Raw genomic sequence first — 16,297 nt, 5'->3', positions numbered from 1 at the left:
TTGATAACAACACACACAGTGATGAAGGGTCATGAAAGGTGATTAAATAATTTAATCATCTTAATTTACACTATCTCCAGACATGTCAATGCAGCTGTGACTTGGGCTTCTGCTGCATGCTTTTCTGATTGCAATTTTAATCCTTGTTATTCATGTCTATGCTATGCTGCAGAAATGATTTTTCGTTTTCTTTACCAAGAAAAGCTCAGACCAGACATCTGGTTTATAAAGAGAATCCACATTTTCACCCAATTTCCCAGCTGGAATAACTGAAGCAAAAGGAGGTTAGGCAACTCACTCATTTACTCAAGGTCACAATTAACGTCTACAATGACATAATATTGATATAAAATACCCTGGAATCCTCTTCAGTGGTTTTTTGTTTCTTTTTTCTTTCAAGTACTAAAACACACTCCCATCCATACATGTGCAAGCTGACTGTACAACTGTTTTTGTGTTTGATATCACATACTTGTAACATATATTCAATGTCACAGATTCCTGTGAACTCTCTTCTAGTGCCTGTGGGTATCTTAAGCAATTGAGAAAGCAACTCCATGTAATAATTCATCATCTGGATCCTATAACTGAAAGTTAAATAATGGCATTTTGGAAGAGATAAAAAAGCACACAAATTTCAAAGGCAGATAAGCAAGATTACTTTCTTATTTTAGCAAAAAAAAAAAAAAGGAATGAAGTATAAAACCCTGCAAGTCAGATTTACATTACTTAAATTTGGTATGTGGGAAGGAGAAAAAGACAACTTGCATCCCTTTGACATTGCCATTCTCTTTCTGTTTTCCTGGAACACAGAAAACAAAACAGCATAGTGGAACAGACATTGCCAACATCTGAGATGGTATTTCTTACTCTGACACAACTTTCCGTAGGCCCAGAGAATTGTTTCACCTTTCCAGGCCTTTTTAAAAAATTTCTTAATTAAAAACTGCTAATCCTAATTGAGACAGAACAAATACTCAATTTTCAGTATTACCAAAACAAGCAGGTTAAAAAACTCAAGGAAAATACCGAAGTAGCAGTGGTTAGGGTCCCTGGGAGAGCTCTACAGTTTGTGAAAGTCTGTGTAAAGTCATTAAAACTAAATATAACCCAACCCTGGCAAAAAAAGAGATATAATATAATCCATCAAGTTCTACTCCTTCAGTTATCCCAACCTCACAGCAAAGGAATATCCAGTGGGCTGCTGTGGGTCCTGACACACAGACACGGAACCACACGCCAGCAAACCTGCACAGGGACTGTAACCTGCAACAAATGCAAAATAATCCATGGGAGCAGAAGCAACTAAGCCCACATATTTGCCATGTGTAGGAGGCAAGAACGTGCCAAGTGCAATGCTGTTTCAGTAGAAAACAAAGTACAAATGTTCACCTGGATGCCACACTAAATTCCAGTTTATGGAAGCACGGTTGTAACATGTAGGATTTAACCCAGATTTCTGCACCTGTGTGAGTCTACAGATGCTTATGTCAAAGTACAGAACACATCAGCATAACAGTGTTTCTCCTGAATACTCCTTTGGTTTGCACTCATGCAGGTTCCCAGCCTGAGATGGCATCAGCATATTTATTAGTTCTCAAAGACTTGTCTCTCATGAAATTTTTTCAGTCTTCAAACTTACACATTTTGTGGCAAGCAAATCCAGTTCTAATACTAATTCTGTAATTTTTTCCTCACAAACTTGCCCCCTATTAGTTTAATTTGATGATACCTACTTCATCTTGTCTCAATGTTGAAAGAAAAAACTGCTAGCAAAGTCTACGTGCCTCTGACCATTCTTGATTTTTATGGCTTTCATCATATCCCTTCAGTTATTTTTCAGGCCAGTCCAGGCCTAGTCTTTATGTACATATGTAGTCATGGACTAATTTTGCTGATCCTCCTCGCCCTTCTCTGTAATTTTCCAATTCCAGTAAGTCTGTTTCAAATTGTATGAGGTATTAAAGCCCTCCCAAGAAGTTGCTATGGAACTCTTCTATCCAAGGACAGATCAAAAAGCAAAATTTATTTATGATTTCTCAGTGAGCTGGAAAACAGGACCAAAACTATGTAATTCTTAACACAGTAAAGCTGCTCTAAGCTTCCAGGTCCCAGCCTCTGCAAGGCAGAGAGCTGAATCATAGTAATTCCTCTTCTTTCGCCTGCTCTGGATGCTTTTCTCTGATGGGATGAGTGCAAGCCAGTATTCTTCCCCTGGTGTTTCTCCCCACTCCCACATCTTGCTCTTTGTATCCAACACGCAAAGACAATTGTTTGGACCTTCACTCTTGCCTTATCATCAACCTTAAACAGGTCACCAACAACCTGCCTCTGTACCAAGAGGTCTTTTTTAATTTGGAAGTTCTGGGTTTTTTTTTAAATATGGAAATTCTGGAAAGTCCAAAAAATTCCCCTCTTACTGTAGAAATAGCTGGAACATCCTGACTCTTATTTCTACTAAGTGCTGTTTGAGCTGGAAACAAAATAATTTTTCAGGAAATCAGACACTAAGAGGTTAACTTCTGATTTCCTACAAATACACACTATAGCCAGGCATAAACAAGTGCCAGAAAGGGATGTGGATGGGAAATAAAGCAGAGTTTGCTGCAGTTCCTCCTCACTCAGCTCCTTGTTCTGCCTGAAACACTGCAGACACGGTCTGACTCAAGGAACAAATCCTTTTTTGAAAATATTTCCAAGAAATACAGTTGTCTTTTGAATGCAATTTACAAAAGGCAATGTTTAGCCACCAATTCATATTCTTTCTTCAGGCTCATGTAACTTAAAATTGCCTTTTAGTTCGTTTAAAAAAGGAAAATTGGCAAGCACTTAGCATGTACAAAAGCTTTTGGCAGCTTAAAAATACTGTTTAAAGAAACTTCTCAGTGGGAGCTGGTACAAACTTTTATGTCAACTCATATCTCAGACATTTCATTTGGGCAGGTCTGGTTTGGTGCATTCTTCAAGAATTGGCTTTTTCATACAGTGAAAATGCTTCAGAATTACATTTTATTAACCGATATTTACAGTTTCAATTAGATTTGGAGAGGAAGGGCAAAAACATATTGGTACAATTCCAGGTTTGGATTCACTTTTATCTTTTACATAAAAAGCAGAATTAAGCACGTGTCAGCAAACATCTCTATGATTTTCAAATAGTTTTTCAGTTCAAACTGTGTTCATGAGTTTTCTCTATACTCCCATACATTCTGCTAAAATATTTTGCATTTACACAAGAGTTTGAGGAATGAGCATGCTATCTGTCAGAGCTGCTTGGTCAGAGGGTTTCTGAACAAAAGCAGGTGACAGATGCACAAACACTCCAGTCACGAGTCCTTCCCCAACTGACGTCTTTGCTACACTGTCAGCACAAACAAAATCAGGTGCTACAAGGGGCAAATGGTCATCGTGAAGAACCAGATGCATCATGAACAAAAAAACATATTGTGCATCTGAAATACTGGAAAATGTGTTCATTAAAAGTCTGCAAAGAAACAGCGAATGTTTCCAGCTGGATGTATCAGATTCAAGGTTAGGATTACTCTCCTTGTATCTCCGATCCATCTGATGCTCACATTCATCTGGAGGATGTGTTATGGAGCACATGCACAACACCTGGGAGCAGACAGACAACAAGGGACTTGGTTTCTTTCATAACAGGACAGTTAAAAGATGAAAGGAGACCCAACTGCAAGGTTGAAAGGCCAAAAGAACCGGACATTCCTGGCAACAAACAAGCTATTAGGTAACTGCTTAGATCACTGCACCTCCTTAAGGATTGTGCTCTTGCTTAGAACCAAAGAGCTGATGGTGGTCAATATCTAGAAGGACTTGAGCACTGCAAAAGCCAAAAGAGTCACAGCTGGAATGAGCAAAGCCAGGCACAAGTGCCAGCTGGCAGGTGGAGAGACCAAACAGGCAGCTGGATACTCTCTGCCTCATTGCTTCTTCTAGGAGCTCTAGGGAAATGAGAAAAGGCTCCTCAAGCATGTGGGAGAATGGGTTAAAGACAGGGAAAGGGCTAAGGCACTGAAAAGAAAGAAGTGCAGATCAGCTGTGTGAGCACTTCTTATTCTTTACCTTCAAGCCCCAAGTATCCAAAAATAAGAAAGAATAGGCCTAATTCCAAGATTAGTTTCTCTCCAGAACTTCTCTGTAATCCCATTAAGATCAGATCTCCTATAGAGATAGCTGCAATGAATGTTTGCACATAATTTACTAATGGGAGAAACATCTCAAAAGACGACAGTGGAGCATCTGGTTCCAGGAATCTACACTTAAGTAATTAATCTCTTTACTGTTAAGGCTTACCCTCTGAAAGAGCTAATTTTAGCACATAAGTCACAACCTGTGGAAAACATCAAGGTAACACCAAACCCTTACTGAAAAGCCAAAGTTACAAATGATTGGTGGCATGATGTTCAACTCCCAACATCCCAGTTTCAGAGCTAACCACTGACTGATCCAGCAAGGCCACACACATTTTCCACTCTAACTTCATGATCTCTCTTTTTGGGAAGAGAAACACGCAAGCAGCACAGAATTATCCTTCTGATGCACTTTACTGCATGAAGTCAAAACCTTATTCTACTGGATTTGCACACATTTAACTGAGAACTGAATCTGGCCATCTCATCTTCCAGCAAGTATCAATACTAATGAAAAGAAAATGAGCAGAGCAGTTGACAGATGAGAAGTGAGGAAAAACAAACACCAAAGGCACGAAGTATTCCATTCATTTGGTTCCATACACTGTATTCAGAGTGATCCCTGAGGCAGAAAGAAGTCAGACAAACATTACAATAGCTATTTTTCATTGAAAACCACACACAGAGAATCTATTATTTTTTAAGCTAACCACAAATTGGCAATAATTATTAACAGACTGCAATTGTTGAAGTAAGATATTGCACACAATTTCTTTCTGTTTAGACAGAAAATAGCATTTTGTTCTGAAGAGGCACCAAATTAGCAGGACAAAAAAAGCACATTTTTATAGAATATATTTACTTACAGAATTTAAAAATAAGAGTCCTAGCAAAACTGAAATAATTGAGCCCCAGAACAATGAAGGAATCAGTTTCTTTCTAACTAGAAATATGTGCACATATGTACAGCTACCACACCTCGGCATAGGAGATCAGGGCCCGTGGTCTGAGCCAGCTTCAGCTGGATTAGACTTGGAATAGTGCCCTGAGATGATGTCAGACCTTTGCCACCCAAAACATCCTGAAGTATTCATGTGACATGCTTTTTGGTGCTGAATTCTAATCCTTTCCCTACCATGGTATTTCCCACTCCAATCACTAATTCAAGCTGGAAGCCTTCATCATTCAAGGAAGTGATTCAAAATCTAAAAGACCAGGAACTGTTCTTGTCTTTCCTAGACAGTCCATTTTCCTTCATCTTCCTTGGCTCCAAACACTCTAAAGATAACACACCTGTTCCTGTGTTCCTAACACAACAGCACTGCAGTGAACAAGAGTGCAGTTACTTGAGTACTTCAGCAGAGAATTCTTTTTCTTTTTTCCCCTCATGAAAGTAGAGCTGCCAGTTAATACTAGCTGACAAACTGAGATAAGCTGAAGAATTACAAACCAAATTCTGTGTTTGTCCCATTCCCCTTAAGGTACAGGACGTATCACAAGCCAGAACTAGTCTGTATTCATCCACTCGACGACAGTAGTCATCTGATAGTCATGAAGCAGTGCTGCCTTTCATCAAAACCTTGTATGATTCAGGAAATGTAATCTAGAAGTCAGAATCTCTTGAGAGGTTTTAGAAATCAGGTGGCAACCCCCCTGAGATGCACAGACAAAAATAAGAACACCAAAGCTACCCACACCAGGTTTTACAGCACACAGTTAATCACACTTCAGTTTACGCTGCAGATATACTCACAGGATCTACTTCTCAGTTTAGCTTTCTGCCACAGCTGATGGTGGAATGGTTCAGCAGCTGCTATGAAGTGAAATGACTCCTGTTGCCACGTGACCTTGCTTTGCTGCCCAGGGGTTACTGGAGAGGCTATGAAGCAACAAAGACTTTCCACATGCATTAAAACCAAATAATTCTAATAAATGGAAGAGTAGGAAGCATAAAGGCTCAGAGATATATCTCTGTCTCATGAGCAATGAAGCTTTGCATAAGGCTTTTGTCTGAAATGTGCTAAACTGGAATTTTGATTTATTTAAACTAGGTTTAGAACAAGTGTATTAAGATTGCTGTTGTAAAGAAGAAACTTCATGAAAGTGAGAAATATCAGGAACATATCTGTCACACTCCATTCAGATTTCCAATCCACCCTGAAGGGGAATGGAGCGTATTTATGCTGAAGTCAAAGCAGAAGATGGTTTTCCACTTTGGGAAGGAAGAAGTGGAAGAAGGGCAAGGGAGGAGAGTTTAAATTCAGTAGGAAGAGGCATACTCACTGTGAAGCAAAAGCAAAGCTTTTGATAAGAACAAGGGGGGAAGAAAAAGCAGCATCAGAATATTTTGATATGTCAACATAGAACAGTGGTAGCTAGTCCTCAAAAATCAAATACCTGACCAAAGTTTAACAGCAGTGTGACTAATTTCAGTTGAGAAGAAACTGCATTTTCCACCTGATTTCTCTCTCTCATCACTAAACTCTTCCTCTCTTACACACTGCCTTTGCCTCGACAGCTCTCCCTCCTCCCTTTGCCTCTCCCAGCAGCTTTTACTTTGGCAGTACTTTTGGTTGGCCAGCGTTCTCCAAGGGCCCCAGTGTCTTTATGGCTCCCTTCCTCACTCAGCATACCTCTTACAGGGCATAGTTGTTTCCAAGCTAAATCAATATCCCCGTGTTCGTAGCCAAAGGCCTGAAATAGACTCTGGACTCAGACATATGCATTTAAATCCAGTTCAGTGCTACTCAGAGGATTCTGTATTGACAACGGCACAAAAAGTAAAGCCCAGCCCAGCTCTCAATGCAGCAGCCAGCAGTGAGTTAAGGCCAATGAGAGGCAAGGGCTGAAGACTGGCACTAATATAATTTTCTGAAAGGATGAGCTTAATATACTGTGCCTTTGTGCTCTTCTTGAACCAGCTGCAACTGACCCTAATTCAGCCAAAGAGAACAATCTACCAGAGCCTGGGCCAAGGATAGAGCACACATGTTAAGACGACAAGTGCTGCTGCCACCAGGCTGCCACTCACCTTCCCAGCCAGAGTCTCTCCAGCTGCCCTGTGGCACAGGGCAGTGCTCCAGCTGCACATCACCACAGGTGCCCATGCTGGCAATGCAGTGCAAACACCTGAGGTGTGCCAGGGGTGTGCACCAAGCATCACAGGTGGATTTCTGCACCCTTCTGGCTCTACATACTGCCTGTGCTGCCCCAACCAACCTCCTGTGAGCTACAGACAGCAATACCACAGCTAATGGAGATTATGCTCCTCGTAATGGAGCTTGAGCAGCATGGTACAACCCTGCTCCTCAGCCAAGACCCTGCAGTAGGGAGTATCAATGTTCCCAGTCCATTTCTGTAGATATTAACTATCAACCCAATCCACCCACACAGCCAGGTCAGCATAATGCCTGGAGCAGCCACACATCCCAGTACTAAAACCTCACTGTAGGAAGCAAAAGACCAAACTATTTGAACCAATTCATGAGCCTGGAACTACTTGTACAGCCCAAGATGTGGATAAAAACTCATAGAATTACTCTGAAAACAGGCCTAAAGGCTGCTGGTTCCAAATACACATATATATCTTTTATATTTTTGTTCAACACTACACTGTCTACTGACAGCATGAAACAAAATATCTCTACTAAATTCTGTGTGAAATACATTTCAAAGCATTTTCTTGAACTCTTCACAACTTCAAAGATATTATTGTGTTAATTTTAGATGTTCATCCCGTGCCTAGCACTTGTTATTTAAATCCATGTTAATATCTTAATTATTATTCAGAGTTAATCTTTTCTTTATTATTCATTCAAGTATTTAATATTGTGGTAAACACAGGAAAGCAGACAAACATAAATGCAAAATCTATGCTCATGGCTGATTTGGTGTATGAGGGTACCACTGGTACACAGCTCCAGGTTCCTACAACCATAGTTCACACAATCCCAAAATCCTAGACTAAATAGACCACTGGGATTTTTTTCTTAACTCTCCTACCTTCCTCTGTAGGATGATCCAAAGACCAAAATGATCAAGGGAAATATGGAAAGCTTGCATTTGCTACAGCCCATCAGAGCTAGAGCCAAACAGAACTGCAGAGCACTGCAGACAAAACTGGGACAAATCAACCATATGTGTGCATAGTTTTGTTTACATATGTGCTTATGACACAGAGCAGTGTGGCTGCAGTTGGCCAAAGCCTGAAAAACCTGAAATGTGTTTTTTCCTGCTTTTATTGTGTGTATTTGTTTCTCTCTTTGCCTTCTTGGCTTTAATCTAGTGCCACTGCCTTTCTATAGGTCAATTTTCTTCTCTGCCAAGAAGCATTTTGAACACGCACACACATCTTACATTGTGATTTTTGTCAAATGCATAAATCACAAAGCCTTCCCAAAGTACTCCCAAGGACTGTTACTTACAAAGACTTTTCTGCACCTCTTTAATTTATACCCCACTCTTTCAGGTATGCATTGCTTACAAATAAATAGCTTGCTTCTCTCTTTCTTTTTTTTTTTTCTTAAAAAAAAAAAAGAATAAATTGCTCTTATGTAGGAGGATATTTGCACCACTTTATTGCTTTCAGTCCACACTCCTCATAAGCTGTCACAAAAATTTGGTTAACACATTCACAATAATCACATTCCACATACTGTGGTACTACACATGTTGCTGCAACACTAATAAGAACTGAAAGCAATACAAAACACTGCTGCTCAGAGTACTGAAGTCAGATGGAGAAAGTTTGCTCAGTGGAAAAAGGCCATTTTTAATGCCATCTCTTTCTGATCCATATGCATACTTTAAATGTTCCTACAAGTCAAGAATGAAAACAGACCCATGTCTTGGGCTCACTCCCCTCCATATATAAGAAACTACACCTAGAGCCACAGCTGCTGTCTGAACTCGTAAACACCAAACCAAACCCTGCATCTTTCTGAAGAGCAGTGATGGACCCTGTCCCTCCTCTGCTGCTGTGCTGGTGATGGTGCTGAGCCCCTCTGGCCCCACCAGAGCAGAGGAGCTGAGTGGAAGGGCTGGACATCACTGCAGTTAATCACAGGCCTGGTGGGCACTGGGCAAAGAAGTTGCAAAGGTAACAAGAGCAGTGGCAAAAAACGGCTCTGAAGCAGAACTGCATTTTGTGCATCACTTACTACTTTTCCTCTTTACACTCCAAAGTTATTCATTTATTCAAACACAGGCCTGTTTCTGTTCCTGCTGAGGTCAAGCACCAAAGTGGAAGTTAAGGTCAAATAAAGCTACATATGTTTATTTTTGCTTAAAAATGTATTACACATTGAAGCTTCTGACTTAAGCCAAAAGGATATGAATATTTTGAATATTTTTTTGAACTTCACAGCCCTGGGTAGTCTGGCTTTGCAAAGACAATCCTTTCTCCAAGATACTGCAGAGAGAGAAAACCCTTCTCTTCCCAGAGTTGAGCCTCATGCCGGCCTCCAAAAGCCACAGCAAGTCCTCCCCATTTCCGTACACACAGACACATTCCCACCTACAAAAACAGTATGCCATGAGTCAGAGATCTTGCAATTCTGAGAGTTGTCATCCATTGATAGCACTTATATGCACACACTACAGACCTTCAGCAGGGAAAAGCATACAAATGAGGAAATGAGTGCACTGAATTATTTCACATAGAAACAGAAAATTAACACAGATCACGCAACAAAATTAAAGACCACAATTCTGGAGGTAAACTTTAGTACTAGACGATGGAAAACTCTCTGTTTGTTTCTCTTCTGTTGTCTCTACTGCTTTTAGAAGAGTAAAAATCCATTTACAAACTAAGTGGCCTGAGAAGCAGCTTGGGCAGCATTAATGAAGTGAATGAAGTGAATATTGCTATTGCTGCATTCAAATAATATGTCAGCTCAAGTTACAGTATTTTATTCCAAGTGCAAAACATTTTTTACATTTTTATGTGGTTTATTCCAAGGGCAGGAGGGGTGGGGGTGGTGAGGAGGATTATATCCTCAAATACGCTTTGCTCTTATCGCACAAATCTCAGCTGCCACAGTTCATAATAAATCACATGAAAAAAACGAAGAATGACCTACTAGATAAAGCTCAACTTCAAGTCACAAGTTCCAAAGACAGACCATCCTGAATGTTAGTGTCCTCCTTAAAACACCAAACAGTTCCACATAACCCCATGCACTACATTTTCTTCCTCCGGGCATCTTTCTCTTCTCCTTTTTCTTGTAGAAACAGCATGCACAGTCATTTGTATTCACTCTACAAGGGTTTCTAATATCTCAAACCTCACCATCTCACGGACTTATTTTGAAAATCAGCTCTTGCAGACGTGCTCTTAAAGGCACAGAAAACAACAAGGGACTATCAAATGCAGAGTCACTGAACAAATTGATTCAACTTGTATACCATGCTAGAGGTTGTTTGGACACTTATTTTGCATGTCTCTGGCAACACCCAGGATTTCATCCAAGAGAAGATGATACACAATAGAACTTGCCAGAGAATTTTCAGTTTTCCCTTTCAAACAGCTCTCCCAGTTTTGTGGATCCAGGCAAGACAGCCTAGTTCTAAAATGAATGATTTATCTGTCTTGCCCAAGGGTAAAACCAGATTTCTAAACTAACAGACTGAAGAGGAAAAAAATGTCTGTGAATAAAGACATCAATCCTCACTTTCTGCAAGGACTGGAATGCTAGAACTACCTGCTGTGATGCCTAAAGGTTTCATACAGTGATTAGTAGGTGGCCATTAAGCAATAGCTGGAGGCTGTGTGTGGGCCTTCTTCCTTTCTTTTCTTGTGGAGTGCACCCACACCATCTTCTGCTTGGAGTGCTACTGGCAAAAACACAATTCCTAGAAGAATATCCTACAAGGATGTTCCCCTTCAGTGATTAACAAAGCAAAATGGGGCACACCCATAGAGCTGTATACTTAGTACAAGCATTTTGGGGTAGACTTCTGTTATCTCTGACTCAGGGTTGCTTTCTTCATGAAGGCAACACTAAGATGTTACTTTTGCTTCACACAGGACAGGCAAACTTACAAGAACACACAACAGTCTGGTGACTTGAAAAAGCTGTTCGAATAGAAGGCATAGTTTATCTCCTGAAATCAATACCAAATACTAACACTCAGTAGTGAGCATATAGCCAGTGGTACACAAGCTACAAAGAGGAAGACCATTTCATCTGAAGGCACGAAATGACAAAATGCCAGATCCTCAGCTGACAGGAATCAAATGCCGCTGGCAATCACATGTAGGCCTGTCAGTGTGTCTCAGGTATTCTGCATTTTGGGATTTCCTCATCTCTCTTCTTTGAGCACTCCAATTACTCGCTGCCCTTAGACACAAACACTCAGTATCCTGCTGGGATCAGTTTAGCTCTTGGCATCTGCACAATGTGCGTAATGACACTGTGAACTAAACACGCTACATAATTGCCTCCACTGTATTATCCACACATAAACCTCAGTGATCTACAACAGACCAAGGGGAAAAAACGATTCTGCTAGGACCACAACGTGTTTTATTAAGGCCTCCAGCCCTCTCTCACCCTGCTGTTTCAAGTAACATGAGTTCCAGTTGAAAGAGGACCATCCATTCTGCGACAAACTGCTCTAAAGCAGCACTTTCTTCTCAGCCCACTAGGTCTCCCCATCATAACTAAGCCTAACTGCGAAGCTGAATGGCAAATTCATTTAGATTGTTACATAATTAACTGTTTCAAGAAAATGAGGCAAAGTAATAATACACATCCCCCAAAAAAAGATGTGTAAAGAAAGACCATTTCCTCAGATCATCCCCAGCCCAGCAGTTTTCCTCCAAAGCACCTGCCTACACCTACCCCAGCCTTCTGACAGGGTTGAACCATTCATCCTTTTCTTTTCAAAGGGCCTGAGAGGGAGAAAATTATCCCACGAAGCTCCTGGGAAGGGCAGCCTTTTGACAGGACAAACAGCAGTGCATTAACCACTGCTATAGAAAACATAAGCCCCTGTTAGTACAATGGGTGGATGCTTTTTGAGGCCACGAGGGGATCCCTGGAAGCTCACATCCAGCATCAGGTGATAGACCATCTTGACCGGGATGCCTCTCCTTTGGGTATCCCCAGCTCTGCAGGGTGGTGGAAGTTTCCACAGCTCCCTCCACACTGCAGAGTAAAGCATCACTTTCCTGAGAGCCCAGGGGTCTTTGCAGTAGGTCTTGGAAACCTGATCTCCCAGGACTTACCAAAAAAACCCTGTAATTCAAGCTGCTGAAAACTGCTTCTGGGTATGGGGAGGCTGATACAGTGTTTGCTGCCACAACACCCAAGACTACCCTTTTCTTCCATGACTGAAGCAAGTTGCACAGATGATCCATACTCAGACATGCTTCCAGACATTTCTCACTTCATTATGCTTGAAATTACTACCAGGAAGGAGACATTTATCTATTTAAATGCTGTTGAGGTCATTTACTTAACCAATAAGTGAAAAAAAAAAGTTTGTTGTATAGATACAGATACTTTTAGAGCAAAAGGAGCTTAAACATCAGCCTCATGATGATGAAATCCATCCCCTTCCTCATTATGACTGTTAGGCTCCCCCATGCACTGGATAATACCCTCAGCTGATACATAAACCACTGCTGAGATTGGGTCATTACTACTATAGTTGCCATGACTGCACCACACACCTCCGTATGGGCAGCAATGCTCTGTTCAAACCAACTGCTCAGGAAAGCTATTAAATTCTGTAATGCTACCATCACCTCTTTACAACTAAGTTATGGCCCTCTGTGAGAATTGGGTAACAGGGGTGTGCTTTGGACTTCATAAAAATACACTTTACATAGAAAAAACCCAAATCTCTACCGCTTAAATGTGTCCTGACAAAATGGCAAAAATATTATTTTCAGTGTCTTGGTAATATTTTTATCAAGTGAGAGCCACAGAGCAACAAATCATTGCCATCTCAGACGCAAACCACTCCAGGGTTCTGGAAATGTTCACCATATGTGTGTTTGGCAAAGCAGAGCAGTAACTAAGCAGTATTCTTCATTCTGAAAAAGCGATTTACAATGAGGAACAACCCTGTCATTTATTCCTAATAAACCTATAGTGCTTATTATATTCCCACCACATAAAAAATAATAATAAATAAAAATAATCCAATTTAATTCAGAAAGAAAATGACGCTCGAAGACTGAGCCTTTCAAACCCTCTTTCATTAAAGAACAGAGGCAACTCACTAAATTGGAAATAAATGATCCAGCAAACATTTTACTGCTGCAAACTGTTTGAGGCAAAGATACATGGGAGTTTATTTGCATATAACAATACAAATTCCAACTGCATCCTGGGTGCAAGTAAAGTTTTGTTTTGTTTTTCTTGGCTTTTGGGTTTGTTTTTGTTTTTATGATGAACGACTTGGTAAACATTTCCTAAGCTGTCTGCTCTTTGGAATTCTAAGTCTGAAATAAAACACAACCACACTACAGGCTCCAGTGCTGCCTATCTCACAAACAGCAGTAAAACCTACCAACAATTAAACAACAGAATATTTACTTTACATAGAGGTTATGTGCAGCTCACAGCTTCTCCTACAAAGTAACATTTCAGCTATGTTTGACAACAGATAGAGCAAATCTACCAGCAAACTAATCTACAGTGACAAATTGCCTGTCAATGCTCTTTCTCTATGAATACATACAGGAAAAAAATAATCACACAACATCTTTAATAATAATTCTGTCACCTCTCCCTCTTGATTAAAGTATACCATACCATTATGATGAGAGTCCTGGGTCTGCTCATTTCATCATCGCTATCCAGCGGCAGAATTTCATGTGACAACTCCTCTCGTCGTCGTCGCCTGCAGATATGTGGACAGTTCCTCTGTACCACAGAACGAAAGGCTTGGAGCAGAACAATGCTGGCAGCACAACCCATATCTGCATCCTGAAGCCTACAAAATAACTTCTATGTTTATGCTATGTTTGAAAAACAGTGGCTCCTTGTCCCTGAAAACAGCCTACAGTGCAGCTGCAGCCAGCTCGCTCTCCAATCGCTTCCTTGAGCCCTGATCATCTGATCACAACCAAATAGCTTGGATGCAGACAGAGGAAAGATTTGATCCACTGAAACAGAAACACACGCAATATTACGATGCTTTCCTCTCTCTCCCTCCCTCCCTCCCTGCTTCTGAATTCGCATGAGAAAATGTGCTCCCTCTCTTGTACAATCAGCCGCCTCCTCCAATTCCAGTTTCATGGAACTGAAAGTATTAAAATTCCCAGTTCAAAAGAGCCAGCTGTTCACTAAACGCACACAGAGGCATCCACAACAACTGGCAGGATGAGTTTAAATACCCTTTTAAAAAAGTCATATGTAGCAAAACAGCAAATAGCTGGAAAGTTATTAGCTTTCATTATAAGCACTGGTGCTTTTAAAATACTTTGCCTAAGGGTTTTTTACCACAAAAAAAAAAAAAGAACAGAAAAAAAAGAGACATACTTAAGCTCACTGAGGGATTTGGACTGGGTTTTTTTTTCACCATTTCTTGCAATTTTCTGAAGCACAGCAAGTTCGTTTGAGTTGTAAATGTAACAAGTGGTAAAAAAGCAGAAATCTGGTCTGCTTCATCCAGCTCATGCTAAAATAGCCATGGCTTAATGGAACCAGCAGTGTGCAGCTCTGAAATGCCTCTCAACAGTGGGGTTGTTTTGTGTTCCCACATGTGTGCCTTCTGCAGAGTAACACATTTTTACATTTTTACATCTGCACAGAGGGGCTCTGCTGACAGGGTCTGACACTGAACCACACAGCAATGACTTTCTAATAAGAGGAAGAGGAGAGTGTTTTAGTGTGTTATCAGTGGGGATCCAGGCTGGGAGAAGTGCTGCCAGCAGCCAGCACTAAAAACTTGCCTCTCTGGCTCCTGCCTGACAAGTCATTCAAAAAGCAGGCAGGGATGCTCGGCAATCACATGGCTGACCTGGAAACACAGTAAGCGCTAATGGGGGAGAGTGTAAGATAATAGCACAGGAAAGGAAGTTAGCACTAAAAATACCTACAGAAAATGGATTTCTGCTACACATTAGGAAAACTAAGAATTTCCAATAGGGTTTCCAGAGCAGCTGCTTTTAAGCTAATATGTATAACTTTATTACATGTGCACCCAAAACCATATTTACCTTGCATCAAAAGGTTTTGATTTCTAATCAAGGCCATGAGAGTTTTGTCATAAATTCCGATGGCGGCATAAGCAACCTTATAACGTCTGTTAATGAGATATTGGTAAATAATACTCCTCTTCACAATCTCAGTCAGGAATTGCACTGAAAATTTTTCATAGAAGTACTTTTTCTGGGGTTGACTAGAGTTTAATTGCTCAGCAATCTGGCAAAAGACATCATAATTCTAATTAAACCGTTTCCCAGAAAAGGTAAATCCTTTAGATTTGTTCTTTAAAAGAAACAAGCTCATTGCCATAATTTCTTGCCTTTATTTCTTTAGAGCAAACTACCTTGAGTGCATATGGAAAATAACAGCACTGGCAGGCACTGCACAAACTGACCCACAGCCTTGCCAATGCTCCTACCCAGTTCTTCCCCCTCGGATCTCACTGGGCACGGACTTCACACACTTCAGTGATGCATCTGCCTCTCCACCAGCAAACCCTGCAGAGAGGGCCTCGTATCATGCTTGTTTGGTTGACTTTCCTAATGCGATTACAAGAGCACAGTGGCACAGCTGGGTAATTTCTGCACCAAATCAGCAACCCTGCTGCTGCTGCTATTGTTTATGTTTTCATCAGTCCCCTGCCTACTCCAGAAGTGTGACTGACACCTTGGCCACACAAAGGATGCCCTTGCCAGCTAGAAAACATCCATTCCTACCCCAATTCCAGCAGCAGCAATCCCGTCCTGGGTAACATCTGTTGCTGGCTGTTATGGCAACTGCTCTCCCACCTTGGGGGCTGCTAACGCATCTCCCGTCTGTACAGCATCCTCTTTTCCTCACCAGTGCTCAGCTGGGAGAGTTGGCAGGGAATTTTATGAAATTTGGTTTCCATAGCACAGCCCAACACTGTCACATGTGTGCACGCACGTGTGTATGGAATAGCACCCTAGGGCTTGAACCAAAGCTGCACTTTGTTCTCCATGA

General features: G+C 41.0%; 1 protein-coding gene across 9 annotated transcripts in view; it reads right to left on the bottom strand.

Annotated features, from left to right (window-relative positions):
- Window positions 1-14,130, bottom strand: part of DOCK10 (dedicator of cytokinesis 10) — a 122,712-nt gene extending 108,582 nt beyond the window's left edge. For 4 of the 9 annotated variants that reach the window (XM_027686070.1, XM_027686072.1, XM_027686073.1 and 1 more), the window contains exon 1: window positions 13,916-14,129. In XM_027686070.1, coding sequence (XP_027541871.1) covers window positions 13,916-14,080 — 165 coding nt within the window. In that variant the 5' untranslated portion in view covers window positions 14,081-14,129. Of the gene's footprint in view, window positions 1-13,915 lie in introns of all 9 variants that reach the window. The other 5 variants (XM_027686077.1, XM_027686078.1, XM_027686074.1 and 2 more) reach the window with 2 other exon arrangements.
- Between the last annotated feature and the right edge of the window lie 2,167 nt (window positions 14,131-16,297).

This window comes from Neopelma chrysocephalum, unplaced genomic scaffold (genome assembly GCF_003984885.1).
Source record: "Neopelma chrysocephalum unplaced genomic scaffold, ASM398488v2 Primary Assembly neopelma1_70, whole genome shotgun sequence".
Taxonomy (NCBI): Eukaryota; Metazoa; Chordata; class Aves; order Passeriformes; family Pipridae; genus Neopelma; species Neopelma chrysocephalum.
Note: the sequence above shows the minus strand (reverse complement) of the source record. Positions and strands in the feature narration are given on the sequence as shown.